Below are 26,989 nucleotides of genomic sequence, written 5' to 3'. Positions count from 1 at the left end.
CCCAATATGACATACATACCGATAGTTTGCAATTTTTGAGCTCAATCAATTCTGTTTGGCGGTAGATGGCGCTACATCACTCAGTGCGCGCGTATTCAAACGTAGTTTATGTCCATAAGGCAAAAATTTATATAAATTACTTTACTCAAACTACGTCCGACAAGACAGCAAGAGAATAGGCTCGAACTTAAAAGTAGTGTTTTGTTTTTATTTATATTGTATAGATTTATTGGTAAGTTATAGAGTTAAACAATCTAAAATGTTAAACTTTTCATTGTCCGTATTTAAGGCAAGTTGTCCGTTGCGAAGATCGCATATAATTCCGTTTTATCTGCCTCGTTCATATCATTCAGATATATAAATGTTGTTTCCTTGCTTTAACATAAATGCTTTGCTTAAAGTTAAATCAGCTTAAGTACAATAAATGGTTAGATTATAACATTTTGATTTCAGTAATCGCAAACACAAGTTTTTCAACCAGTAAAGGCTTTAAGCCTATTGCCAGCCGCTCAACAAGATGGGCGATATGTTTTTCGTTTTCTGTTTTTGATTTTTTGTTTTATCTTAAACAAATTAAATGGTAAGCTAACATGGATAGGAAAGAGGGGGAGAGAGAGCGAGATTGTGTTAAGAAAATTTGTGTACAGAAATATTGTTTAAACATAGGTACGAGAGTACAATTACAATAATACATTATGTCTTTAAGATTAATAAAGCGTAATTAAAAAGATTTCACTACAAAACCAAAGAAGGTCGCATCATTACAATATACATACAAATTACAACAAATACATACGTACATGCATACGTAAATATATATATATGCTAAGGCTCTTTTGTGTATAAATATTAAAAATATATGTATGTATATATATTTAGTTGATCCTTCCTACATTAAGAATATAAGAGTTGCATAGATCTTCCAGCGTGTTGTTAAGTTTGCCCAACTAGCGCTGAAATAAACTCCACAGTTTGTAGCTGGAGACCCGCTTGGCCAACTGGGCTGCCGTGCTGCTGGGCGCCGTCGTCGTCGTCTCGGCGGACTGGGCGTTGCGACGGTTGTTAATTAGTTTGGAGCGCATCTGCTCATCGATCAGCTCCTGCATGTCCATTTGCCATTGCTCGAGCTGCTGCGACAGCTCCACCTTCTGCTGAATGGACTCCAGCAGTTGACTGTTGGCCTGCATCAGCTCGACGCGCGTCTTGGCCAGCTCCACCTCGGCCTTGGTGCGACGCTCGTTCGCCGCATCGCGTTCCTTTTGCGCCTTGGTCAGCAGCTCATCGCGATCGGTGTTGTCAACGAGATCGCCACGTGCCTGATCGCGCTCCTCTTTCACATTCTGCAACTCCACATCCGTCACCGTGACTTTAGCCTCCAGCTGCTGTATAAGCTGATGGCTGCGCTTGATCTCGTCTTCCTGCTCCAGCACTAGATTGCGTGTCTGGTCCAGCATTTTCTTAAAGTTGCCCGCATCCAAGTTAAGCAGCAATCGCGTCAGCTCATCCGACATGGCTGACAGCATGCCCTGCCGGAACTCAATGGCCATATGATCGCTGTCATTGCGCTCTGTGCTGGACATCGTGTTGTCCATCGACTCCAGATCCAGCGATATATCAGAATTGAGACCTGCGTAGTTAACAGAGGTGCCTATTGTTGAGCAAAGATTTCGTAAGCAATTAAACTGACTTACCTGAGTCATCATCGTGGCCCACTTTAAGCGAGTCCACAAGGGATTTCAGCTGTATATAAACAGAACGCGCCTCTATCCACATTTGGCTAGGCTTGCCGGATTCCGAGAAGCTGGCCTCCTCCTCATCGCACTCCATTTCGAATTGTAGACTCTTTTTACCCGGCGTACTCGAGTTGGCGTCCTGCAGTAAATGGAAAAAACACACTAAATATGAATACAAATATAGATTTATGTTTTGAGCAGTTCAAACGATCACTGGATATGTAATGTATATCGATATCTTACAATAATTTCCCAAATTTAAATTTTGGTACGATAACATTATACGAGCCGTTAGAGGGCGACCGCTGTTAAGTGCCATGTAGGCGCTTGTTCAAATTACTTAATATACTTCAAATTAGTCAACAAATGGTGATCTTAAATGGATATTTTAATGTTTTACTGCAAAGAGAAACTTACCGCACCCAAGCGCTCGCTAAGCACATTATTCTCACGCTGAGAACGTTCCAATGCTTGTAAGGTGGTCTGTAAATATGTAATAATAGTTCAGTTTAGATTTAAGACAAGGCAAAAGACAATAATTTATAGATCGAAACTCTTAACTTATCATAATAACGAAAATAAAGTGCAAAAGAAAGTTGCTCGCTCATAGATAAGTTGAGCACTTGAGAAACTGCGCAGTTTGTTCTTTGAAGCGACATAAATAATCAGACAATTTGAAAATCACGATTTCTCTTTCTTTTAAATTTATAATGAAATAGACGTGATAACGAACATATTGCGATTGCTTCCTGAGCTCACCTCTAATTTTGTTTCCTGCTCGCGGGCATGTCGTTCCAGCATGTGAATGCGGTCCGAGGCCTCCTCCAGCGATGAGGTGAGACTCTCCTTCTCCTCCTGGGCGTGCTGCAGACGACGCTCCAGTTCCTGGCGTTTGCCTGTGGTGAGGTTTAGTTCGGTTTTGATAGACTCCAGGCTGTTGACATGTTCCTGCGAACAAAATACGCTTAATCAATTGGAATTGGAGATGCTTAGTCAATGGCTTACCTGAAGGCTGCTGTTCCTGTAGTGATATTGGTCCTTGAGCTCCTGAATCTGTGCACTGAGCTTCATTTCGGTGGCATGTGCTTCCTGTATCTGTTCGGTCAAGCGTGTATTCTGATGCTGCAGCTCATCGATTAGTATGGTCTTTTCCTTTTCCGCTTGCCTGATGGCCGCATCCTGTGTCTGCAGCTTGTCCTTCAGCTCGTTGAGATCTGACTGCAGCTCGAGCACACGTTGATCGCTCTCATCTTCCGCTATGGCTAGCTTCTGGCGCAGCACATGCTTCTCCTGCTCAAGTTTCTGTAAATGAACGGAGCAAAGCGAATGGAAAGTTAATTAAATGCAGAGATATCAACTAATTGTTTGTTCTATGACTCGTCAGCAATTGCTGAAACAAGCAGCAGCGAAAGTAAGTGAAGTAAACAATGTGCACGTACCCAGCACAAAAAATAAAACACCAACAAATAACAAAGGCAACCGCAAGGTTAACACAGCTCGACAGGTAATTGCACAGGTAACATTTGCATTTTCAACTCTTTTATTCAGCTACAGCTACAGCCGCGGCAGCAGCAAGCAAAGAGCTACAAACCTTATCGAATAGCATCCTAAAACAAAACTTAATTATAATAATTGCCTCAACATCTTTTTTGAAATGGTTGAAGTGGGAAAAGCAAAATTATTCATTCAGTAAAGTATTTAAGAAATTCGTCCCATCAAAAATATATGTAAAGACCTTTTTTTTTACATATTACTTTCGATACAAGCGCATTTTGCAACCGCCTTGGTACCACTGTGCGCAGGAAAATCTTCAGCTCTCCATCAACAATGGCGCCTTGGCTCTTGACACCGTTGCAAGACAAGGTAGCCACAAAATTCACATCATTCAACATTCAACATTCAAATGCAATTGAATTTTCACTTCTTTTGCGGCGCATCTTATCCATTGGTTGAGCAAATTCGCCTTCAGCTATAGCCACAGTGTCGAATAGCTGCAGCTGAAGGCATCGCGGCTTTAACAGGCAATTATTTACATTAAGTTGAGCTCCGATAGACCTGCTTAGGCGATAACAATCGCACTCACCAGCTCAAACAGCCGGCACATTTCTAATGATGCATTAATCATCGATAATCCAAGGGCCACTTCTAAGTAAGCTAAAAAGCTTTCGATTGTTCAATTTCAGTTTCAAATTCAATTATTCATAATTTAAATTTGCATAATGGGCAAGTAATAGTGCTCTGCGCTCGTAATTGCCAAGCGGCGTATAGAGAGTTCACCGTTTTTGGATCAAGGTTTGTGGCGACATTGAAAAATTGCATGCAAAAGTTTAATCAATATGTGAACCTTCAATTGACATAGAATAAACGTAAACGAATATGTCAGCAAGCAAAATCGTTATTTATGTAAATAAATTTCGCGATTGCATTGAAGAAGACGTACGTAAAAGTTTTATCTGCCAACTCCATGCGGAAAATGCGCTGCAAACACGTATTTTAAAAGCAAGCAATAAATATGAGAAGTCAGCGCGGTTTGCCTATCAGCAAAAACCAAAAATAATCTTCGCAGCTAATAAAATGGAGCGACAAAACAGTAAATGAAAAGCTTTAAACAAAATTACCGGTAATTTGCATAAAATGCGACGATGCGGCCAAAAAAATAAACCACAAAAATTGCAGTAATTGTATTATTGTTACTGTTGTTGTTGCTGTTGGCTAAGAGGGCGACGCTCGGCTCGCGCCTAAGCAATGCAATTGCAGCAGAAAGAAGAAAACTGCAGCCAGACAATGGAAAACGTTAGTAACAAAATAAAGAAAAATGAAAAAAAAAAAAAAACCAACTGCAAAACAGGCGGGCAAGCCACTGCACTGACAGTTGCCAGATAAATAAAACAATACAAAGTGAGAGAGAAGACGCAAAATAAAAAATAAAAAATAAAAAAATTATTGTACATACTTTCTCTGTTTCTATTTCACGCTCAATGAAATGTGTTGATGATGGCTGCGACGATGCACAGTGGAGCCGTACGCAAAAAAAAGGCGACAAGTATCGAAATTTATATAAATACCTATATACCTATATACTTGAATATATAGTCTTATAAGATTGGAAATATTTCTAGATATTTTTATTGCATACATAAGATATCGACATTTAAATAAAAGTTTTATATGTAGAAAACATTCAACAAAAATGGTATTGAAATCTTTAGAATAACTACTTGAATTACGAAGCAACAAAACCCTAAATATACCCCACTGTGCGTTGGCTACAGCGTCAAAGTCAGGCAACAACAACGGAAGTTGGCATCAGCTCAGCTCAGCCGCAGAAATGAGTTCACATACGGCATAGTCAAAGCAAAAGTTTAAAAGAAAAATCAAATAAAATACGCAATAAAGATGAGCTGCAAATCTCGTTCAAATGTTGCCGGCCAGAGCTTTGTTTCGAGTTAATTTTATTACGTATTTTTGAATTTCTTATACACACTCCGTACTAATTGCATTGCATGATCACCAAACGGTAGTTGTAATTTGTTTTGACGCCACACACACACACATGAGTTATTTCTGCGTGTTGTATTCAAATGCGACGTAATGTGACCCACTTTCCTGTGGTGCGGAGTGCTTATTTGGTTTTGCGAAAAATTGTAAATATTTGTGCAGCACAATTTGCAGCGCCTGTGGGCAGGAAATGTTCAAATGCAATTGACACAAATGCACGTATGCCCCTTGGCTGAGTCATCCATGCAACAAGTGAGGGGCCACAACTTTATATGCAAATTAGAAATTGCGTTAAAGCGCCGCAAAATCCAAAGAAACGCTTGAGTAAATATTGCGAATTAGAAGTGGGAGTGCACTCGATATTTGAAGCATCGATAACAATTAATTAACGCAGCTAGTTGCCAAACATGTATCGATAAGCGATAAGCAACATGCATTGCTCATTTCTGTTTTCAAATGCTTTTGCTAAAACGTCAGTTTTTAATATCATCAATTTCAATGACAAAGAATTTTGCTGAATGTTGGCTGGGTATTGAAAGCTGCTGCGGCTGCGGCTGTGGCAACTACAGCCGATAATTGCTGTAAATAATTAGTTAAGCAGCGGCACGCCAGTCATTTTGCAGCAGTGCTTCAAGAATCGTGATATAAAGTTTATACAGCAATGCAAATTGAGGGTATGGAGCTCTGGCACCTCTTCTAGCCGTTAGCAAACATGTTTCGATTGTCAAATGCTAGCAATTACCTAAGCGGCCTATTAATAAACATTGAAAACTTTAAATGCAAGCCGGCAATGACTCAAGAGCATGAGCTCAGCTTTTCAATGCATGAGTCAATGGCCAGGTGAATTCATTTAGCGATTTGCTCTGGCCAATTAACACTACGGTTTTCAAATGCTTGATGCAATTTTGATGCGTATTTTATGCACATTAGGCTAGAGGAACCCTCACCAAATGTGCTGCACTCGGTTGCACAGCGCTCAACGTTGCGTATGCGCAATGCGGCCAAGCCAAGGAGTAAAACTTTCTGTTTCTGTTTCTCTCTCGTGTGGTCGGTGTTGGTCGGTTTTCAGTTTTAAGTTTTCAGTCTCGCCGCCTACTTTTCGCTCGCATTACAAATTAAAATAGTTTGCTTTTAATTAGCAAAGAAAAGGCCCCTTCTCCGCGCACAAATTTCACACATAATAGCCAATTGCATTTTGCATTTTATTGCTATGGAAAATGATGCAAATTACTCATAAACAAGCGGTTAATAAGTTTTTGGCTCACTTAAATGGCCACTAATTGGCATCGGACTGATTAATGACAGCTTCGCTGATTATTATCGGACGGGAAGTCTTGTGAAAGATGTCATTTAAATTATGCAAATCTGTTGAAAGCACAAAGACAATTTTCATTTCAATAGAGCTGGGGAAAACTACGCTATGCTTTATTATTGACTACATCATTCTTTAAGAAAATTTCTAATCAATATTAAAAAGAAACTCAAGGCAAAACAAAACTCTCGAACCGGAAACCCAATTGACACATCAGCTTTTGCAACTGAGTCTAATTCATTGACAATGCGCCAATGCGCCGACAATGAACTCTCGGCACATGCATTTAATGGCTCAAAACAAAACGAGATTTCGACTTTTGGCACTCGTCATGAAAATAATAGTAGACAATGCGACATGCTAATTTTTTTTAGCTGTTTGGTTGTTTTTTGTTTTGTTGTTTTTGTTTTTTTTTTTTTAACAATTGCCAAAGTTTGCTTACGCGCTAAGGTCACAAGTCCACATTACCCCTGACCAGTTGCCCAGCGGGGTAGGCATGACCGTTGCTACAGTTGACTGCCCAGTCCCTGCTGCTGCTGGTGCTGCAGGCCCTACGCTAAGGCAATGCCAAAGGCAGCCGCCATAATAATAACCATCATAATAATAGCACATGATACCAAGCTGATCTTGCCATTGTTGCTATTACTGTTATAGTTGTTGTTGGCGATGGCCAGCGGATGACTGTAGGATGGCCTTGCAAGAGCAAAACAGTGTCAGCGGCAATTCAATTTGGTCCCAATGTGCAAAATGCGTTACAACACGAAAGGAAAAAAAAAAATAAACTCAAACGCGCACACAAAAAATGGAAAGCAAAAACAATAAGAAGAGTCATCAATATGTTTTGTCCAATTCAATTGGCATTCATTTCAAATGATGTGTTGTTTTCTTATGGTAAATAATATTCATAAAACACCAATATAAAATCTTTAGTCATTTACAACTTTTAAGTCTTATGTACAGCATTGAAGCAGCAAATAATGATAATTGTTTAGTTTGAAGTGAATGAAAGTTTCTCTGGTGCCGACTAAGTGTAGCTTAACTAGAGAGATATGAGAGATATATTATGGGACAGCTGAGAGAAGTAGCTTCCATTTCATTTTTTTATATCTATGTCAACTCTACGCTCATTCTTTCTCCCTCTTCCTGTCTCCCGTTCTCTCTTCTGCTCTGCCTCTTCATTTCTGCCTCTCTATATTTTCTAGCTCTCCTTCAGTCTCTCCCTGTCTAGTCAGTCTGTCTGTGTCTATGGCTCTCTCTCCCCCCTTAGCTCTCTAAACTACCACCCTATCACTACTTCCCTATGGCACTGCACTTTTTAGCCTTTCACACCTTAATCTGTTTCTTTATTTCCTATCTTACACCTCTCTTAATAATTATTCCCATTGAGTCGAACAATTGCTTTATCTGCAAATCCTTATTCGAGTCTCTTCCAGACGCATTGCAGCACATTAACCCACATATTTAACTCGGAATGCTTACGAAAAGCGTATAAATAATTTACTCAATTTACTGGGCACAAAAGAAAAACTTGAAAAGTTGCACAAAAACTACAAAAATTTAACAATCACTGCACTTAATTTAACGTTTCATATTTATTTTGGCATTGACAATTTTTTCCCTTATTTCTCCATTGTTGAAAAAATTGTGAATGAGCATAAAATAAAATAAATGAAATCAAAATTGAGCAAGTTAATTTTATTTATAAGTTTTTGTGGTGCGTATAGTTGATGTAGAGTGCAATCAGGGATTGAGAGAAAGGGAGAGAGAGAAAGGGAGAGGCGATAGACACTTAATTAAAACTATCTCAGAGTCTTTGTATTTTTTTATTTTGGCTTTTATAGTTCGACTGGCGCAATTTGAAGGGAATCGGGAAACAAAAAAAGAAATTCGCGCCGGTAATTATGATTAATTGAGGATTTTTGTCAAAAACCTTCCCAGACCCTATATAGACAAGTCACAGAGAGCCAACAATTCTGTTTCGCGCGCATGAGTCATGCAGCTAATATAAAAAGGCAATCAAAGAGTGATAAAAATTAAAATAAAAACAAGCTCACGTTTATATCTTATCAGAATGGCAAAATGCAAGAACACGAGCATATAAATCAGACCTCTTATCAGACCATCGACGGATTCTGATAAGGGCTAGCGACAAGCTCGATTTCTGGCTAATTTGCAGCCATGAGACGCATGCTTTATGGCAAGTGCAACTGAAACTAACAATAAATACTAATATACGTATAACCGATGGAAGTTCTAAATCAAGTTGACTCTAATTAAAACTTCTCCAGAAAAGATCCAAAAATTATTAGGCCATAAATATGAGGAGTTACGGCAAAATGTAACGCCCACTGCGCACAAGCGCAACGCTCTGAGGCGGGACAGCGAGCCCAGCGCGCCCAGAGTGGGCCAAGAGCTCCAGCACATTCCCAGACATCATTCACGTCGTGCGTGGGCCCAGCTCTCTGTGGCAAAGTCAACAAAGCGCAAAATACAACAACGTACAGATACGAAGACTTCAGCCAAGTGTTGCCGCTTCAGTTGCTCAGGTAGTAGTTTCAGAAGCACCTTTCGGGCAACTTCGACAATTAGTCACCGTTGCGGCTTAAGGCACCGCGGGCCAAACAAGCCAACAAAATAAAGCGCCCGAAACTACAGTTTAAGACGGAACCGAAATACCAAAGAGCACTTCAAACTATGAAATGGAGTTTACGATAAGCCCCGAGGCAACTTATTTAAAGTTGAACGAGATGTTTGGATAGCTGGATTTGATGAGATATTAATAAGCCAAACATTATGGTTAATATAATAATAATAGGATTATACGACTGTCCGATATACCTATATATGTATATGTGATTTGAGTAATCCGGACTCGAGAAGTTGTAAGTAGTGTTAGTGAGTGCCCAACTATTTAAGTATGAGTGCGTCCTATGTCTCTATTATAATTATTATTATTTTAGTAATTAGTAATTCAACTACTTTAAGATCTTTATTTAAACAAAACAAAAAACAATTGACCAATACTTGGACAACATAGAAAAGAGCTAAAGAGTCAAAGACACTGTGATTAATATCTAAGAATAACTCTGTATGAATTATGTATTATGAAATAGACAAACATACATGAAAATCTGCACTTACAAGGTCTTTTACCCTAAGAAGACAGTCGAAAATAAAAATTTTTTTAACTACATATGATTCTCACAAGTTTTCGGCGAGTGATTAAAAATTGCACAAGTCAGCAGACAAAATGTGGCTTTAATTGTTTGTGTTGTGGCTAACAAGTGGAGGCTCTCTCAGTCGCAATTCTTTTGTGTTCCCCGAAAAATAAAGAAGAGGAAAAAATTGTGACTACAACACCTCTAATTTTAACAGCTTTTTAATTACGCTGCCCGTGCTAATGGAGCGCTCCCAAAGACATTGCAAAACACAATGAGAAATAAAAAAAAAAAAAAAAAAAAAAAAAAAAAAAAAAATTATCACTCAGTTATGAAGTTAAACAGTTCAAAAAATGAAAAGTAAATAAACTTTTTCATGACGGAAAATCAGCTGTTTAAATAATAATAAACATTGATTATACAATGCAAAGAGAGTTTAAATATCGTTTAACAAATTGAAGGATTTATTAAAAAACTTAATTTATAAAGGCTATAATTAATAAAACAGACAGATTTAAGAAACAAATCAATTTATTGTAATATTAAAATTGAATTGAAAGATTTACTTAAAAATGTTATCTATCCAAATACTATTTCAAGTTGGATTATATGGGTTTTTTTATTGTACATTAATTTTTATATTAATTTACAATCCAATTTAGTCGATTCGGTGAAAACATCTATAAAAATGAATGAGTTAAATTTCGTATAAATTATTTTTATAATTTTAAAGACTACTTAAATCATTTGCACATCAATAATATGTATAAAATCTTCCGACTTCCCTGTGGTTAGCAGCTGTAATTTTATTTTGGATATCATTAATCTTTAAATGTTGCCAAGGGAAATACTTATTCGTGTACAGACCATTAAGCTGAGCCAACAGAGCGAACATTTCAGGGCCAAGAAGTGACTAAGTTAAAGCACATTGTATCTCTTAGCGGGCTACTGTTGGCTGAGCTCCGAGCAACTCGGAGCGGATTCAACAAATTCCACAATCAAAGCTGCTTAAAAACTGCAAAGTTCCTTTTGTTCAAGCGAAGACAACAAATTTATGGGCTAATTATGTATGGGAAAAACATGTTTTATGCCTCGAGTCTATGATGAATCTGTAGTCTTTTAGTTTAGTCTGAGTTTTTATCATCAACTTTGGCAAATGTCTGTCGACTTCGCATCACTTGACTCGCGCGTTTAGACCAACTGCCAAATGTCTGTGATTTATTTATGACGATAGCCGCAAATACTATGAGCTTAAGCAGTGACCGGGGAAGCTCTTGAAGCTGTGAAACTTGAATGTAAAAATAAATATAAACAAGAGAACTTTCATCTGACTAGGAGCATTCACAGCAGCTAAATCCCTGCGAAACTCTTTTAAAATACTTTGTTGAATAACTTTTGGGCTTCTATTCTGAGAGTATTATAAATATATGAAATATGTTTATAAATTAAAAAACAATTTTTAGTCGACATTTGTTCGAAAATGTTCTTGAAAATATTTTCAAGCTTTGTGGATTTAGTTCTTAACTTGTAAAATCAATACTGTTTATTATCGACATTCTAGAAATGAGAAAAATCTGTCAATCATTTGAAACCAAATTTGATATCAATAGGCAAATATTGGTTAAATTTAAAGTCTGAATAAGAAGGAAGACACAAAAAACAGGACGACAGTAGGCAGTTGAACCCGCTAAAGTATATATAGATTTAATAGTATATATCTTATTGGAATAAATAAATAAATGGGCTATTGGGGCATAAATTATTAACATCTAAAGCATTCGCGTCTGACAAAACTTTCTTTTATAAGGAATAAAAACATTTAATGTTAGATTAAGCGCCTGCAAACAATGGACTCAACACTTAAAAATAACTATTATATTTATATATTTGTGGAAATATATACAATCATAAATTATAAATTGGGCTATAAAATACATCATAGTAAATGAAAGGCATCTATTGTTTGTAAATTTAACGATATTTAAATATAATGAAAATACAATATTAACTTATACATATGCATACATTATAGAGAAAATAATATATAAATCAATTTCAAAATAAGAAAATATTTTTTTATATTTTATCATTCCCACGCTACATTTGTAAAGCAGCTACAGTTAAGTTGCTTAGCTAAGAGCAAAAACATCTATAATTTCTCTATACTTTATAGCTATCGCTTACATATATGCAGTTAACCTGAGCGACTGACAAACTGTTATAATACGTTACCTAAAGATCTGTGGCAATCTGTCCATAACTGCAACAGGTAAGCGCATATTATCCAACAGCAGCAACAACAACAACCACAGCAATAACAGCGTATGCCACCTTATTAAGCAGTCGTAAATAATTGTAGAGGAGACGCAAAACAAAGTGACAAGCGGCTTAGTTCTCAGGCAATGCTAAATGGTTTCCTGCAACACGAAAAGGGTACAGACCGAAACCTGGAACCCCACTCAAAGGCAACATTTGTATCTATCTACATATACAGTTATTTTGTAGACGAGTGGGGGAGACTTGTTAAAAACAAAACAACAAGAAAAAAACAGAAACATTTACGCAAACTCCAAAACAATAGCAAAAGAGCGATAATTAACAGAGAGAGACACATAGCTATAGTGCATGAAAGAGAGGGGAGATTTGATTTGTTGAGTCAAGTAAAGTAAATTTTAAGTACAGGCAGCATTGCTGCATTGCAGCTGAAAACAATGGAGAAGCAACAACAGCTAAAGCCATAGAAGTCAGAGTATGCTAGAGAGCAGGAATAGGCACATACCCTATATGCAACTCTTTGACTTAAATGGTTTTACTTCTATAAAATCTTATTTATGAAAATGTAAAATATAGTAAATACAAATGATTCATATCTATTATGACGTTACAGCTTATGTTTTTTCTATTAGTCAATATACCCAGTGTGTCGCCTGGTTACAGGGTAGAGAAACACTTTGCCAAATGCGCAAAACTCATGCCGTTTAGCCAAAAGCCGTTACATAATTTCGCAAGCAAAAGCCAACTTGCAATCTATATACCAGCTATATATCTAGGTATATATGTATATACATAGGTATTATGGAGGTCTTTAAACTATTTCGAATGCAGCTCCAATTTCTATTTCTACTTCTCGGCGCAGTCGAGCAGTCGCGCATGCGCAGCCAAGCAGCGAAGCGCCTCACGTCTGACTCACTCGAAATGGGTCAAAATCGTTGTAGTCAAAGCAATTTGATTTTTCGGATTTTGCAATATTTTCGAACCTGCCCACGGGCGCTATGTTTGGCATCTGTTGTTAATTTGCTTCTGCTTTGCATATTTGAATCGCTTGGTTTGATTGGCCATCAAATTGCATTTTCATCGCTGTTAACGCTCTGTGACCTTGTAGACAGTAGATCTTGATGAGCGCCGTCTAACAAGCTCTGATTGCAGCAGAGACGGTGCTAATTGCAATCGTTCGATTCGTTGTCTAACGAACTACTATAAATCTAACTGTATTTTTTTCACTCACCATTAAATTTAACTTTGAATATTAAATGTTTAAAGAGAGAAAGGGAGAGAGAGAGAGAGAGAGAGAGAGAGAGAGAGAGAGAGAAACAAGGAAAGAAAGCATACAGAAAGAGAGAGCGTGAGAGAGAGAGTAATACCATAGGCAGAGAGAAGAGAGAGAGAAGAGGAAAGAGATTAAAAAAAACTCAGAGAGAGAGAGAGAAAGATAGAGAGAGAGATAAAGAGATCTCTCTTCTACAGCTAGCTAGCTACAGATCTAAGATATAGAGAGGGAGAGAGAATGAAAGAGATAGAATAAAGGAAGATGAGAGAGATAATAAGTTCATAGAAAGCGAGAGAAGGAAACAGAAGTAAGGTGAATTCCTATTTTAGCGGTAAAAGGAGAAAACTTAAGATCTCGGAAGTTGACTTGAACAAAAAATATAATCATATAGTAGTCTTACACCAGATATCACCACACACATATAAAAATACATCACAATACAAAAAAACTACACAAAGAAAACATCACAAACCTATACCAAAACAAAACCACACACAAGATCTACACTACACGAAACACTAAAAAAAACTGCATAAAAAATAAAGATAACATTATAAACTATCTACAGATGATAAATGTATATGTTTATAGAGGATGAACCGCTTGCATGTGGATAGCGCGGCCCCGAAATACCAGAGCGGCAAGTGGTCATGGGATGAGAAGGCGGATGGACTGCACTTTCAGCAATTCTTCGACTTGGAGAATGCAAACGATCGCTATGTGGATACGAATGGATATAGGTTCCTGCGGACGATCAACCAGGAGGAGGAGCTGATCTTCCGCGAGCTGTTCGCCCGACCCGACACCACATTCGATGCGGATACTGTGGTGATTAACGATGTACGCGACCTGGTATTGTTCATGATGCCGAAAGAGTTCATCTCTAGGAAGTTTATAGAGTTCATGCATAAGCCAGCTGTCCATAGGCTGCTCCATGCTCTCATCATATACTTTGAGTATTTTCTGCGCCTGGTCGAATTCTTGCTGATTCGCCGCGACGAGCTGGCTGGGAATATGGCACAGGTGCAAAGCGAGCAGACCAACGAGATGAAGCGAATATTCTCAACGAACCTGAGGCTGTATCGCATACTGGTCGCTCGGAACTACAGCGCGATCGTGATGGGCGACGGCGAATTGAAGAAGTTCTACCACACCAAGGAGGTCGTCAATATATCGTCGACGATCAAGGATCTATACTTTTACGAATACTTTCTAGCGGTCAGCACTCAGATTGTTTGGATCACGATGCACAGGCGGGCCTATTACGTGATCGAAATGGAAATGAATCGACTCTTTCGATCCGAACACTTTCTAAGTAATTGCCCCAAGTACCTGAAATTCTCACCGGTCGAGCGATCCCTGCTCTATGGCAGTAAATGCAAGATCTTTAACTATCGCGCCCAGATTTCGCCGCTGATTCAGGAACTGAGGAATGTAGCCGACGAGGATATGCCGGTGCTATGGATAGGAGAGCGTAAGTATCGTGGCACGGATGCCCGAATTGCCCAGGTGGAGCTGGAATATATTGTGCCGGGGCCGCAGCTGCACATGATAGACGTGGCCCACGGCATACTGGGGCATCCGAAAAAGCTATACGATACGATTCTGATGCTGGACTGGCCGTCGGTGCGCTTCGCCAACTATTCGATCCAGCACGATCCCTACTTTATCATACGGCAGCCCAGTCTGACTCTGCCCAACTTCGACGAGCTGAAGCACCGCAAAATGGCGCAGAGCTACGATAAGTACTACCGCCTGTTTCGCATCTACGAGTCATGCAGCCAGGAAACTCTAATGAACTGGATTCATCGCGAGCAGATCATGACCTACTATAAGAAGGGCGGTGATCTCTTCAACATATTTGCGCGCTGCGAGCATCAGCTGGTCGGCGAGGAGAAGCGACCGGCTGTGGCCAAGATAGTCGCCAACTATTTCCGTGTCATATCCAGGCTACGCAAGAAGAAGACTGAACTGCTGGCTACAGGCGCGACAACTGTAAGCTATAAGAAGGAGGGCCAAGAGTATTTCTTTGACTAGAGGCGTTATATTAGTCTTATACTTTTATAATCGCACACAATAAAACTCGTAACACAAATGCTTTAAATTTCTCAAACTATTGTTATCACATGCCTACCGCTCTTCTACGTGCTTCTCATGAGCACGGCTACAGGCAAGTAGCAGAGGCTACAGGCAAGTAGTTAAGAGCTAATGAGGCTTATCTTAGTTTATTTGATTCGAGCCCGAACTACACATAGTTCTTAACTATCTTCACTCTCTCTCTCTCTCTCTCTCTCTCTCTCTCTCTCTCTCTCTCTCTCTCTCTCTCTCTCTCTGTCCTAACTAAACTCATTTTACTGAGAATTTCAAGGCTGCCCAGAAAAAAAATCAATGTATTTGGCAAATTTGATACATTTATTTATGTTATTTTTGCCATTTGGAATTCTTTTTTGGGGGTCATATTTCACCCCAACTCAATCCCAACTGAGCTGCCCAATCCGCCGTCGCATAAACTTGTTCATCTATGCGCGATAACAGAATCCAGACAGCTTTGTAATTAACCAATGTCTATATATCTTATTGTTTAACCATACGAGTTCGAACTGAAAACCGCAGAGGGGTGCATAAATTAGTGCCTTTTTTTTGCGGACTCAAATTAAATTAAATACTCCCAAAGTACTGGCAAATAGACTTGAGCTAAGAGCATAGACTAAACGTCTTCTTGCTATTCCCCCACCTCCTCCTCCTCCTCCCTGCCTCGACACATTGTTTGGGCCACTTTGGCTGACACTCAAATTCGATATCAGATTTTGCGTGTGGCAAAAGGCACAAGGCAAACGAAGGCTAAAGGCAAAAGTTTTGCCAATTTCTGTCAGCTATTTACTACTGCTTTGCTATTGTCTGATACCCTGCACTCATGTGCATGGTCTAAAGGGGTATAAGCGACGACAAGTGTAAAGCTTTATATTAATTGAAATTTAATAGCGAAAACTTGATGCATAGGTTTAGCTGTCAAAAAGCTTTGCTTCAGTTGACTTACAGGGTATCTGGCAGTCATGCGCACTCATGCATTGCTTTTTTTTTTTTTTTTTTTTGCTTTTGGTATCGTATTTTGTGAAATCGTCTATCATTGTCATCATGCTAACGTTCGATTGGCATACGTATAGGAATATTGCAAATGTATATATATATAGATATATGTATGTAAACTCTTATATATAATATAGATATATTTATGTGTGTGCGTACATATGTATATATATTTATTTGCATTTGTGTTGGCTTTTGAATATGCCAATTGGGCTCGTTGTCTCTCTTAGTCACAATTCAAATATTTTTATTATTGCAATGAAAGCTGGCCAATTAGCAGCTCTCTACACACGCACATACACATATACACACACAAATGTATATACACACATATATAACTGTGAGGAGTGTGCATTTGCTGGGCATATAAAGATATTATTTATTAAATATAACTGAGTCAGCCACTCGACAAATATATAGTAATAAAAAAAAAAAAAAAGGTTTGTGAGTGGGCTGACTGAAATGATAAGTACCACGAGATATGATATGATATAATATATGATAAATATCCATATACTATACTCGAAAAATGCACACACAAAAAACCCAAATACATTCTATGAAAACATTTGCGATCGACTGCTTCGAATTAAGGTTTAAATTCAAAGTTTCAATAATTATTTAATTGTATATAAGGGTATGCATTAACTGACTTTTCATTGTTTTCTCATAAATTATTCATTTTACATAAATGAATAAGCAAATAAATGTATTCACTTGTGGATCTCCGATACAGATGAATGAATTTCAATATGAATTATAGATTATATACCTCTATGTATATACTAAACCTAATTCAAAATTGTACTTATTTATGAGTACAGTTTATATATTGTATATAAGGTTTTGAAAACTTTGAGAACAGCATTGCATTAGAATTTTCAGCTTATATTGCAAAGACTTTTGCTAGAGCTATTATACTTTACCGTTAGGTTCCTTTATAGGTATGCCTATGATACGTCTACATTTAAGGCGTGGCAAATTAAAGAAATAATAATTGCATTCTTTCGTTTATAAAGAGTATCTAGAACTAGAACTTCCCATTGTTGTAGTGCTCTACAATTAGATCAACAAATTCTATAGATCTCTCAGCTCTTTCAGGCGTGGCCAATTGGATGCCGTCGTTAGATCAAATGCTTTCAGGTGTTTTAATACCTTTAAAGAGTATTATTCATTTATTATTCTACTTTGATAAGCCCTATACATATATAAATAACTATCTCAGCTGCACACATATCATATTATAATTTTATATTTATAGATACATATGTATAGTTAAGATATCAGAGTCTCATTTAGACCTATATTAGCAACGCAGTGGCTATTGTTCCCAAGTTTCGCTTTGACACCAAATTGTTTTGGAAAGTGAAAATGCTTTCACCTTCAACAATTCGTTATAAAATTAAACAGAAAAAAAGATAGCAAAATTTGTGTAAGAGAGAACAATTAAATAAAATACAGCCACACACACAAACATACACAAACACACGCTTACATGGGAACAAAATAATTTGGAATGTAACAACAACAGTCCAGCAACAACAATGAGCCGAAGGTGCTCTCATTGTTGGGATAGACTTGAGAGTTGGAGCCGCCTCTTCGCCTTCGCCTTCGTCGTCGTCGTCGTCGTCGTCGTCGTCGTCTGTGGAGTCAACTGGCTGCCAATGTCAGGCAGACATTGCATGATGGATAATTATATAGCTCACCGAGCAGTTCATACTAATTTGCACATCAATAAACTTTGACAGAGACTCGGATGATTGGCAGACGGGGCAAACGATTTGTTACCGTTTGCTCCTCGCTGAGGTTGCTCTTGGAGGCCATGCCAAGTCAGGTCAACCCCGGTCAGTCCAACATTATGCAATTTGTATCTTGCTCTCTTACTCTTTCGAAATTAAATCAATATTTAATACAATTATGATTTAATTTGTAGCGGACATGCAGCAGCAACAGCAAAAGCTTTGAATACTTTTTACTTCCTGCAAGACGTCAAGCATTATTAAATTACATGGAAATATGCCCATGGTTTATACGTAATTGCAGCTACAGTTAGCTGATCATGACTTCAGCCCGAGGGTCCACTTTGCAGATCTGTAATTTGATGAGCGTGCAAATGAGTGCAGCCGCAGTGACAATTGCGGACCATCGAGGTTATTGAAGCTCTTCAGATCATAAGAAATCAACTGCAATTCGAGCTGTGTGTGATGCGATATCAAAAGAGGTATCATTAACTTGAACTTGAAATGGACTTTATTTAATTGGAATTCGGAATTTCCCCTGAATATTTACTAAATATATCACAAAAATCAAATTTATATTTTATCCTTATATTTATAAGTTCGCAATTAAAACTTTTTTAGTTCGTATACGATGGTGTTCCAGAATTTCTTAGTCAGTGTACATCCATCATACAATCGTATAAATTATAAATACTTTCTGTTCTTTCAGTTCCCATCAGTCAACCATAATCAATAAATAATTGGGTTTTCCTCAATTTTGAATAGAATCAAACCGACAATCCAGGCGTTTTGAACTTTTCTGTAACCCTCCATTTTTCTTTATACTAGAAATGAATAATTTTTCTTACTAATTTGCTTAGTCAAATTTAGTCAGTAAAATTGTTTCAAGAATATTCAAGTGAGGAATTTACAAATTAGTATGCAGAGAGCCATGGATTATCGACAGTCAAATCGATCAAAAAACATAAACAAATATTGACAAAATTGAATAAAAATCCCTTAGAAATTTGAATCAACACAGTTCAAGATGTAACAATGCCCCACGTCTTGACAAACGAGTCAGCTGCTTATAAACAATCATGTCTTAAAGTTGAATTTGATTTTCGGCAGTTAACAATTGGCAGATTATATTTTATTATATCAATATACTACATTGTATTATTATATAAATATATATTATAAGTTATTCAAAAGATAAATTCTATTGATAACATTAGCTAAGCTCAGGCGTAAATAGAAAGCGAAATTAATATATTCAATACAAAACAGACGAGATTCTACTTGAGAAAGTAAAATAACTAGGTTTTTCAACACTGGCAATGGTTATATATTATTTTTATTACAAATCTAAAAAAAAAAAAAATTTAGATTAAGGACAAATAACAAGTGCTTTTTACAAATTATCTCAATAGAGCTGAGAGGATTGAAAGGTTCCTAAACTAAGAACTGCGTGTTGATGCTCTATAAAAATTACGAATATGTAATTTGTTATCAAATATTATTTTCATTATCATTCTAATCAGCTTCTTGAGTTCTTTTTATATAATATCTCGACTCATGTTTCTTATGAGACCTAAACAGATGTGCATAAAAATCGAAGCCGATGCGAACTAATTGCTGTGATGGAGAGTTCAAGACCCTCTTAAAACAGTTTTTCCAACGGCAATCAGATGCAACATATTTTCTTTTAGCAATATTTGTGTGGTTTTTGCGTCAAAGCTCATTAGTTGCGATTTGAAAAGCAAAAGGGCCCCTAGAAATAATGCGGAAAATCCGCATTAAAAACTCAAGTTTCCCCTGTGACACACAAAAAACCGAATGCCCCGCCAAACAAGGAAAGTAATTTGCCATAGGTAAAAGAAACAGAGTCACCATGACATTTGCACACCATTCGACCAGACCATAAACAAATAAAGAAATGCTATTACTGGGCAAGTGGCAACTGCTAAATGGGCTGACCAAGCCAGGCCCAGCACACACACACACATACGTACATACAATCGTGTATGAATTTGTAGACATAATATTCATAGCAACTATGTCGAGCGACCTTAATTTGCAGCGTACTACGAACCCAAAACTATTAACCAGGTTATGCTAGGTGGAAATCTGAAGGGAGAGTGAGAGAGAGAGAGTGAGAGGGGGGGGAGGAGTGGTCATAAAACTGCGTGCCACGCAATTTCAAAGAAGTACAGCTGAGCTAAAATCAGAGAAATGAGAGGGAAATGAGCTTAAGCTTCGGGTATGATGAATCAGCAATCAAAGAATATACAAAAAAAAAAAATTATATATATATATATATAATATATACATATATATATTTACGAGGCTGTATAAAAAACATTTTAAAAACTGGTTTTCATCAACTGGGACGTACCAGCTCGCACACTCACATGCAAATGAGTTAATTTTGAAATTTTTGTTATTGTTTTTGTTTTTGTTTGCAAATTTGTCGATAAATTGTCGGACAACGGACGGCAAGCGAAGATACATATACATATGTATGTATATGTATGTTGATGACTTCACCCCAAAAAAGAAGTTTGCTCGCGTACGTGAGCCGAGCTTTTGATTTTCTGTTAAAAATCATTGAAAATAGAATACAAATACAAAATAAACTATCGAATGCCTGAGAAACTTGCGCTCAGAATGGTTTTCAATATTATCTAATCCAGGCCTGACAAATAAAAAGCAAATAACAGTTACATTTGGTATAGGTTGTTGTGTAGGTTGTTGCCTTTGTCCATACGCTGCTTTTGTGTTCTTAGGCGTTGAAGATCGGCGTTCTTTATATGGTCAATCAAGTGAGTTTGAAGTGCGGTGGGCGTGCGAAAGGCGGAAACACGAAATTAAAGCGCATGAATTGCCGTTTTTTATGGCCATTTTGATGGGCAACACTGTTGGAGAAGTGTCAAGTGCGGCATGTTATCGATAACTGACTGGCTAGTAAACGCTCTACTATCGATAATTCTCAATTTTTAATAGTCACGTTTCCGTTCACTATTTAAATAATCGCTTATTTTCGCTTTTGCATGTTTCTGCATCTAAATGCATCCTGTTGCAATCAATGCTAATCAAAGCGAATTACATTATTAAGTTCTTAGCAAAGATCTCAAGAATAATTGTAGTCGCTGAAAATTGGCGTTCTATTCAGGAGGGGCGGGCATAAAAGCTGTTTAATAAATTAGAGAGAGAAACTGGTTGCTCAAACAAAACAAACAATAAAAGAACGTGTTAGTTCACTTAACTTATTAAATCGGTAAGGCGAAACGGACTTTCGAAAAGGCCAGGGGTAAAGATAACAAGTTCTATAATGTATGCAGTATATGAACGTATAAACATTTATACATACATATGTATCTAGATATTTTTTGGCGTACCGTACGCCCACTCAAAAGTTGTTCCAAAAAATGACAAAGCAATAGCATTAGAGAGGTACGCTTAAGTGTTGGAAATATTTCAGAGATTCAATCTCAATTCATTGCCTAACAAATAATAACAACAATTGGCAGTAAATCGTGATAAACGACAGACCCGAACTAAGCTACAACTTCAATTGATAGCCCAATCGCCAATTGTTCTCTAGAGCGGGTTTTAGTTCAAAATACACAATAAGAAAAAATGAGAAACAAATAAAAAATAAAATAAAAGCATGGTCAGCCAGTTGGGCGTAAGCGAAGAAAAATAAAACCCGTTTCTCAGACAATGGCAAAAAGCAGCGTTTTTTTTCGGACTGTGAACTAGATATTTTAGAGCAGGCATCTAATACTACAAGAAACTGTGTGATATTTTACACATAAATAGCCAACAATATTGATAGCCGAGAGTTTGTTAAAGAAAAGAGCTTCAATAATTTGAAAAATGCGTGAGAACCTTAGAAAGTTTTAAAGAACCATCAAATTATTCTTCTATGTGCACAAAGGAAAAGTCTGGAAAGCGCTGTAAATATTTAGATTTTCAGTGAATGCGCAGCAGCTGCGCCCATACATATGTACGTTGCTCATTTACATGGTGGGCTTAGTATATTACAAAAGCTGGCCAGAAAATAAAGCAAATCAAAATAAATAATAAAATCAGCTAAAAATAAAAGCCCATGCTCATAAATTGGCACACACGCTTCAACAGACCGCAAAAAAAGGCGCGCTTGATGACTCGAACCACGAACTAAGCCAACACCTACACACCTACACCATAGACCCGCCAGTCCCAACTCTAATTACGTCAGTCAGCCATAGCTATACCAACTATTATATACTACAGTATATACGCACACTACATTATGCCTGGACATCAACTAAAATGGCCCACAACCGCCAGCAACGAATGGCAAATGGCAAATGTGGCATTGTGCTTATGACGCATCAGCGGCCATCAGAGCCTCCAAAAATTAATTAGACACCCATTTTAGTAGATATGCTCTTCGCTTTGCATATGCGAAAAAACTTTGCGAATTCGCAGCTCACATTTCTTTATCTGATTTATGCGGCATCCACATGCCACATGCCACGAGCCACACGCCACGAGTCCTGCTCCTTTGAGCTTGCAAATGAATTGAAATATTCCGAATGACAAATTGAATCACTCACGGCTCATTTGACCTTTGCGTCTTGACCACTTTCGAGCTAAAAGCTTGATGCGAATTGTTATTGTCTTTATACTTCTCTTTTCGTTTTTTTGGTTAATGAAAAGTGGAACATGGGAAAATGTTTTTGTTTCGCTGGATGAGCGCAATAATTTTAATGAATAATGCTACACAGCAGTAGATGTTAAGTGGTTCACTTGGCTGCGTTTTCTTATGGCTTTTTAATAGGCGTTCCACCAGACAATCGATTATCGATAGGTCATCGAAAGACATGGGAACCGAATTTTGAAAATTATTAATTTTTAGAAGGAAAACAACTCAAAGTCGAAGTGTGCTCTCTAATAATATTACAAAATAGTCTCCTTGAAAAAGTATTTCGTGTTGGACAGTCGGTCAGCTCCCTAGAGTGGCCTTCCTACTAAATACATAGTTTCGAAATGAAGATGAAGTCATGCGACAATTTTAAAAAGCCCGAACGGAAACAAAAATTACAACTCTTTGCATGACTAAACCAACTCACTCGTACAACCTGCATACGCATCGAATTTAATTCAAGTTCAACGCCTCGATCCGTCCTCTGTCTGGGTTACTGACACCAAAGGGCACTACACTTCCTAGAATACCCAAATAACTACATACCCACATTTCCTAGTAGCTCCAATGGAACGGGGGTTCCATTGACATTAACGTTGCGTTTACATGACGAATGCCCAAAAGTCAATATAATTGATAAGAAAACAGAATTTGTGAGCGACAAAAAGAACAATTCCATTAGCCTAACTATTTACTGGATGGTAGAATGGGCGTGGGTGGGCGGTGACTCCATAAAGTTTTGGTTAAATACGCAGCAAGTAATATGCTAATGAACGACCACGAACTTGAGCCGGGCGCGTGTTATGCCTTGAACCAGAGCGTTAAAGCGTTATCTGGGCATTAGCTCTGGATATTAGCTATAGAACATTGTCTATTGCTCGTATGTAAACAGGTGTGCGAGCGCACACAACACCCACTGTGGTTCAAGGTCGTCGTCGTCGTGCACAGGCATTGATAAAGATAAACAAATTGGCGTCTGTTTCCTTGTATCGTCTTTGGCTTCTGACGCTATCAGAGTACAGCTAGCTGATAGAAGAATAAAAGAACTAAGGCTGCAACGGTTTTTATATATACTCTAGAATGCAACTAATGCAAAGTAAGAGCATGAAAAATCGATAGCATTACGTAGATAACTACTATGCATATATGTATGTATGTAGGTATGTATGAAGGAGTGCACACACACATAAATATATGCATTGCATGTGTGTTTGTAGTTCAGTAGTTTACTGCGCACTTTTATCGTGAATTCTATGGGACATGTCAGGCAAACATTTCGTTGACCACTCACTTGGGATATACACAAACATACAAATATACATTTATATGTATATAGGTATATACATACATATGTCCATACTCTATAGCTGTCATGTACTTCTGTAAATAAATATTTAACACATTGTCGTACGACACTGCAGTTGACAAAATGTGTCCTGCTGCAATTGGCCGTTGAACAGGTGGACTGAAGAAGAAGAGAATTAATCAATATGCATTAAATTATGCATATACTATAGAAGACTGTATTAATGACTGGGAATTAAGTCAGCTTGTGTTAAGTGAGGCCACAAAATCAATACAAATCAAAAGATGAGTCAGCGCACATGCGATCACCGCTGACAGCAAGCGGAACAATCAAATTCAACTTTTAAAGCTCACACTATCGATAAAAGCCATGAAAGGTAATCGAAGGACAACAGTCGATCAGCGTTGCCAGTTGACTTGAATATCGGCATACTGTTGATTAATTGCATTCCTTGTTAATACAATATTTTTAATTCTTGTGTCAACTTACCTCTATTTTGCTGGAATATTCCTCAATTAATTTCTCCTGTTGTTTGACCAGCTCCTCGTTCTTTTCTAACAAAGCTTTGCCCAGCTCTGCTGCCAATAGTATATCCGATTCCTTTTGCTGCAACTGAGCCCACACATCCGGCTCGCTCTCGTTGCGTCGTGCCTCCATGGCGCTGATGTAATGTTCTAAATCAATTGAAGCGTCAATTAGTGAGGAGTGCGAATGGTTATCGTAGAGTGGCGATGACAAATCGACTGCAGACTCTTTAGCTGTCGCCCCTGCTGCTGTGCCGGCCGTTGTGGGCTTGCTGAATTGACGTGCGCGTTTTGATTTGTTGTTGTAGTTGTTGTTTGATATGGATGAAGCAATACCGGCAGCAGTTATAGGATTTGCTAGCTTTGGTCTATGCATGATCGTTAACGGCAGGCGGTAAGTGGTGGTGGTCGAGTGGTATTACGAACAACAAACAAAACACACACAAACATAACACAAAAATGCGATATATAATAATTTATATGTATATTATTGCTTGTTAGATTTGATGAAGGCGATCGACCGGGCAATAGAGCGAGCGAGCGAGCGATTAGCGATTTATTTTGTTAGCGGCGATTATAATTTGTTTTTTTGTTTTCTCTCTCTCTCTTTTTTATATTATTAGGTTAGGTTTTCAAATACAAGACAACACGCTGTAGTCGCTCTTGTTGTTGCTGCTGCTGTTTTTGTTGTTGTTGTTGTTGATGATGCTGAAGTCCCTGGTGATGCTGTAGATGTGCCTCGGGAATGACAGGCCCAAGCCACATGATGTTTCCATAGATGTCCGCTGCCCAAGAGCAGCCCAGCATGCGTTTGTATGACGATTCAACTATTATTGTTGGTAAATAGCAGGCAAGTTTAGTAAGTAAGTAGCTTTACTGTGAATTACAGCCAAATTGGCAGCGAGGCATATGGAAATATAATACAAGACCTGCTCACCGCCCCAAAAGCGAGCACGTAAATTGAGCTAAGCTAACCAAAAAGGAGCGCCGATCACGTTGCACATTTACAAGCACGTTTTCGATTACAGACTAAGGGCTGTGGATGTAGAGGGGCGACCAGGTCAATATATATTTACATATGTTTGTGTGTAGGTGTGTACACACATGATGACATATAAATACGGAATATAATGAACATTTAGTCAAGCTGCATGCAAGAGGGTTAATGCTCGGGGCCGTCTAAGGGTTAAGAATTTGGTTACTTTTCGAAAAGTTCAGGGAAAAAGTTAAAAGAATTTTGAAAAATCAATTATATTTTGTATTAACATATGCACATCCGTTTAGAGACCTTTTACTATATACATATGTATGTATATCTGGAATTTGTTGAAGCTTTATAAAGCTTACCTTAAAAATTATTTCTACTGATTTACGTGACAAAGTGTGTTAAATACTTTTTATATTATATACATTCGTATATATACACAGATATGTATGGGTAGGTTTATGTTTGTGAATTTTTAGTTAGGCAAAATATAGTATAGTTTCAGCACAACTTAATGTACGCTAATATCGCATTTCTGGGTTAAATATATAGGTATTTCTAATGTCCATAACATTTGACGTCAATGGATCGAACAAAGCTTTTAACGCCTGAAAATCGAGTTTCGTCGCGCCAATTTTGGATAGGGTATTATTAGTTTTAGCTGTAGCTTTAAATACGAATTTCTAATGCTTCATTTCGTATGTAGTATTTATTTGTATATAGAAAATTCATTTGGCAAGCACTTCACGCTTTGCTGCATTTGGTGGCAGTTGCTTTTGTTATTGTTGTTGTTGTCGTTGTTAGAGCCAATATAAAATGCGCTTAATGCGTTCGTTTTTTGGCCAACATTTAATTTGTTTTATTATTGGTTGGCAACACACACACTCACACACATATACGTAGTTAGCTATTGTTGTTGTGTTCGAGTCAAGCACTTCCGTTATATGTGCCACAGTCACATAGTTAAGTATATCACTAAATATATGTATATATATTTGTATATGTATATTCTGTCTGGTTCTCAGCTTTTATTGACAAAACAACAACAAGAGCAGAAAAAAATTGAACGCGCGCTTAGCATGCTTTTAGCTCTCGACTTGAGCTTTATCTATAGCAAACAAAAAGATACTACTTTCCACTTTCGCAACGCGCCAACCAGCTAACTAACTAGCTATGAATGTATTTTAGGTAGATGGATATATCATAACAAACAGAAACCTCTCGGTCACGACGGCGACTGCGGCGTCAACAACAGCAAGCCAAAAAGAACTTCCGATTCCGATGCCGATGCCGAGAAACGCGACTTTTTGGTAGTTCGCTTTTGGGTTTTTCTTTTGTTTTGGTCTGTGGTTCGTTCGGGTTTCCGCTATGGAATGCACGACGTCAGTCTGGCGCGAGGGTTCGGTATTAACTGAAACTGCCTGC

The 26,989-nt window shown here is 37.8% G+C and overlaps 2 protein-coding genes and 1 long non-coding RNA gene across 6 annotated transcripts; 2 read left to right on the top strand and 1 right to left on the bottom strand.

Annotated features, from left to right (window-relative positions):
* Positions 1-187: 187 nt before the first annotated feature.
* Positions 188-26,989, bottom strand: LOC108614016 (bicaudal D-related protein homolog). 4 transcript variants are annotated; one of them, XM_018007886.2, is made up of 7 exons: positions 26,783-26,989; positions 24,545-25,406; positions 2,739-3,035; positions 2,493-2,681; positions 2,151-2,216; positions 1,692-1,872; positions 188-1,627 (listed from the first exon to the last, which is right to left on the bottom strand). In XM_018007886.2, exons 2-7 carry the CDS (start codon positions 24,953-24,955, stop codon positions 948-950), a joined length of 1,824 nt encoding a protein of 607 aa, XP_017863375.1. In that variant the 5' UTR covers positions 24,956-25,406; positions 26,783-26,989; the 3' UTR covers positions 188-947. The 4 variants fall into 4 exon arrangements, with proteins under 4 accessions (XP_017863375.1, XP_017863376.1, XP_089325161.1 ...); XM_018007887.2 differs by having other exon boundaries at positions 24,545-24,729; XM_089469035.1 differs by lacking the exon at positions 26,783-26,989 and adding an exon at positions 25,927-26,447.
* LOC149269402 (uncharacterized) lies at positions 3,034-4,566 on the top strand. The gene is made up of 2 exons (XR_016270097.1): positions 3,034-4,025; positions 4,093-4,566. It is a non-coding gene; the product is annotated as an uncharacterized LOC149269402 (long non-coding RNA).
* Positions 13,625-15,352, top strand: LOC108614018 (protein phosphatase 1 regulatory subunit 36-like). The gene has a single exon (XM_018007890.2). The coding sequence runs from the start codon at positions 13,843-13,845 to the stop codon at positions 15,283-15,285; it is 1,443 nt and encodes a 480-aa protein (XP_017863379.1). The 5' UTR covers positions 13,625-13,842; the 3' UTR covers positions 15,286-15,352.

Source organism: Drosophila arizonae, chromosome 4 (assembly GCF_054131065.1).
Source record: "Drosophila arizonae isolate 15081-1271.41 chromosome 4, UAZ_ARI_1.0, whole genome shotgun sequence".
Lineage (NCBI taxonomy): Eukaryota > Metazoa > Arthropoda > Insecta > Diptera > Drosophilidae > Drosophila > Drosophila arizonae.
Note: the sequence above shows the minus strand (reverse complement) of the source record. Positions and strands in the feature narration are given on the sequence as shown.

Bases quoted from the DNA above. Each gene is read 5' to 3' on its own strand.
- LOC108614016 (XM_018007886.2), bottom strand. From the start codon at position 24,955: ATGCATAGACCAAAGCTAGCAAATCCTATAACTGCTGCCGGTATTGCT. The intron at 3,036-24,544 runs GTAAGTTGACAC...GTTCATTTACAG, and splicing joins AATATTCCAGCAAAATAGAG to AAACTTGAGCAGGAGAAGCA. The intron at 1,873-2,150 runs GTAAGTTTCTCT...CATTTACTGCAG, and splicing joins TTAGCGAGCGCTTGGGTGCG to GACGCCAACTCGAGTACGCC.
- LOC108614018 (XM_018007890.2), top strand. From the start codon at position 13,843: ATGAACCGCTTGCATGTGGATAGCGCGGCCCCGAAATACCAGAGCGGC.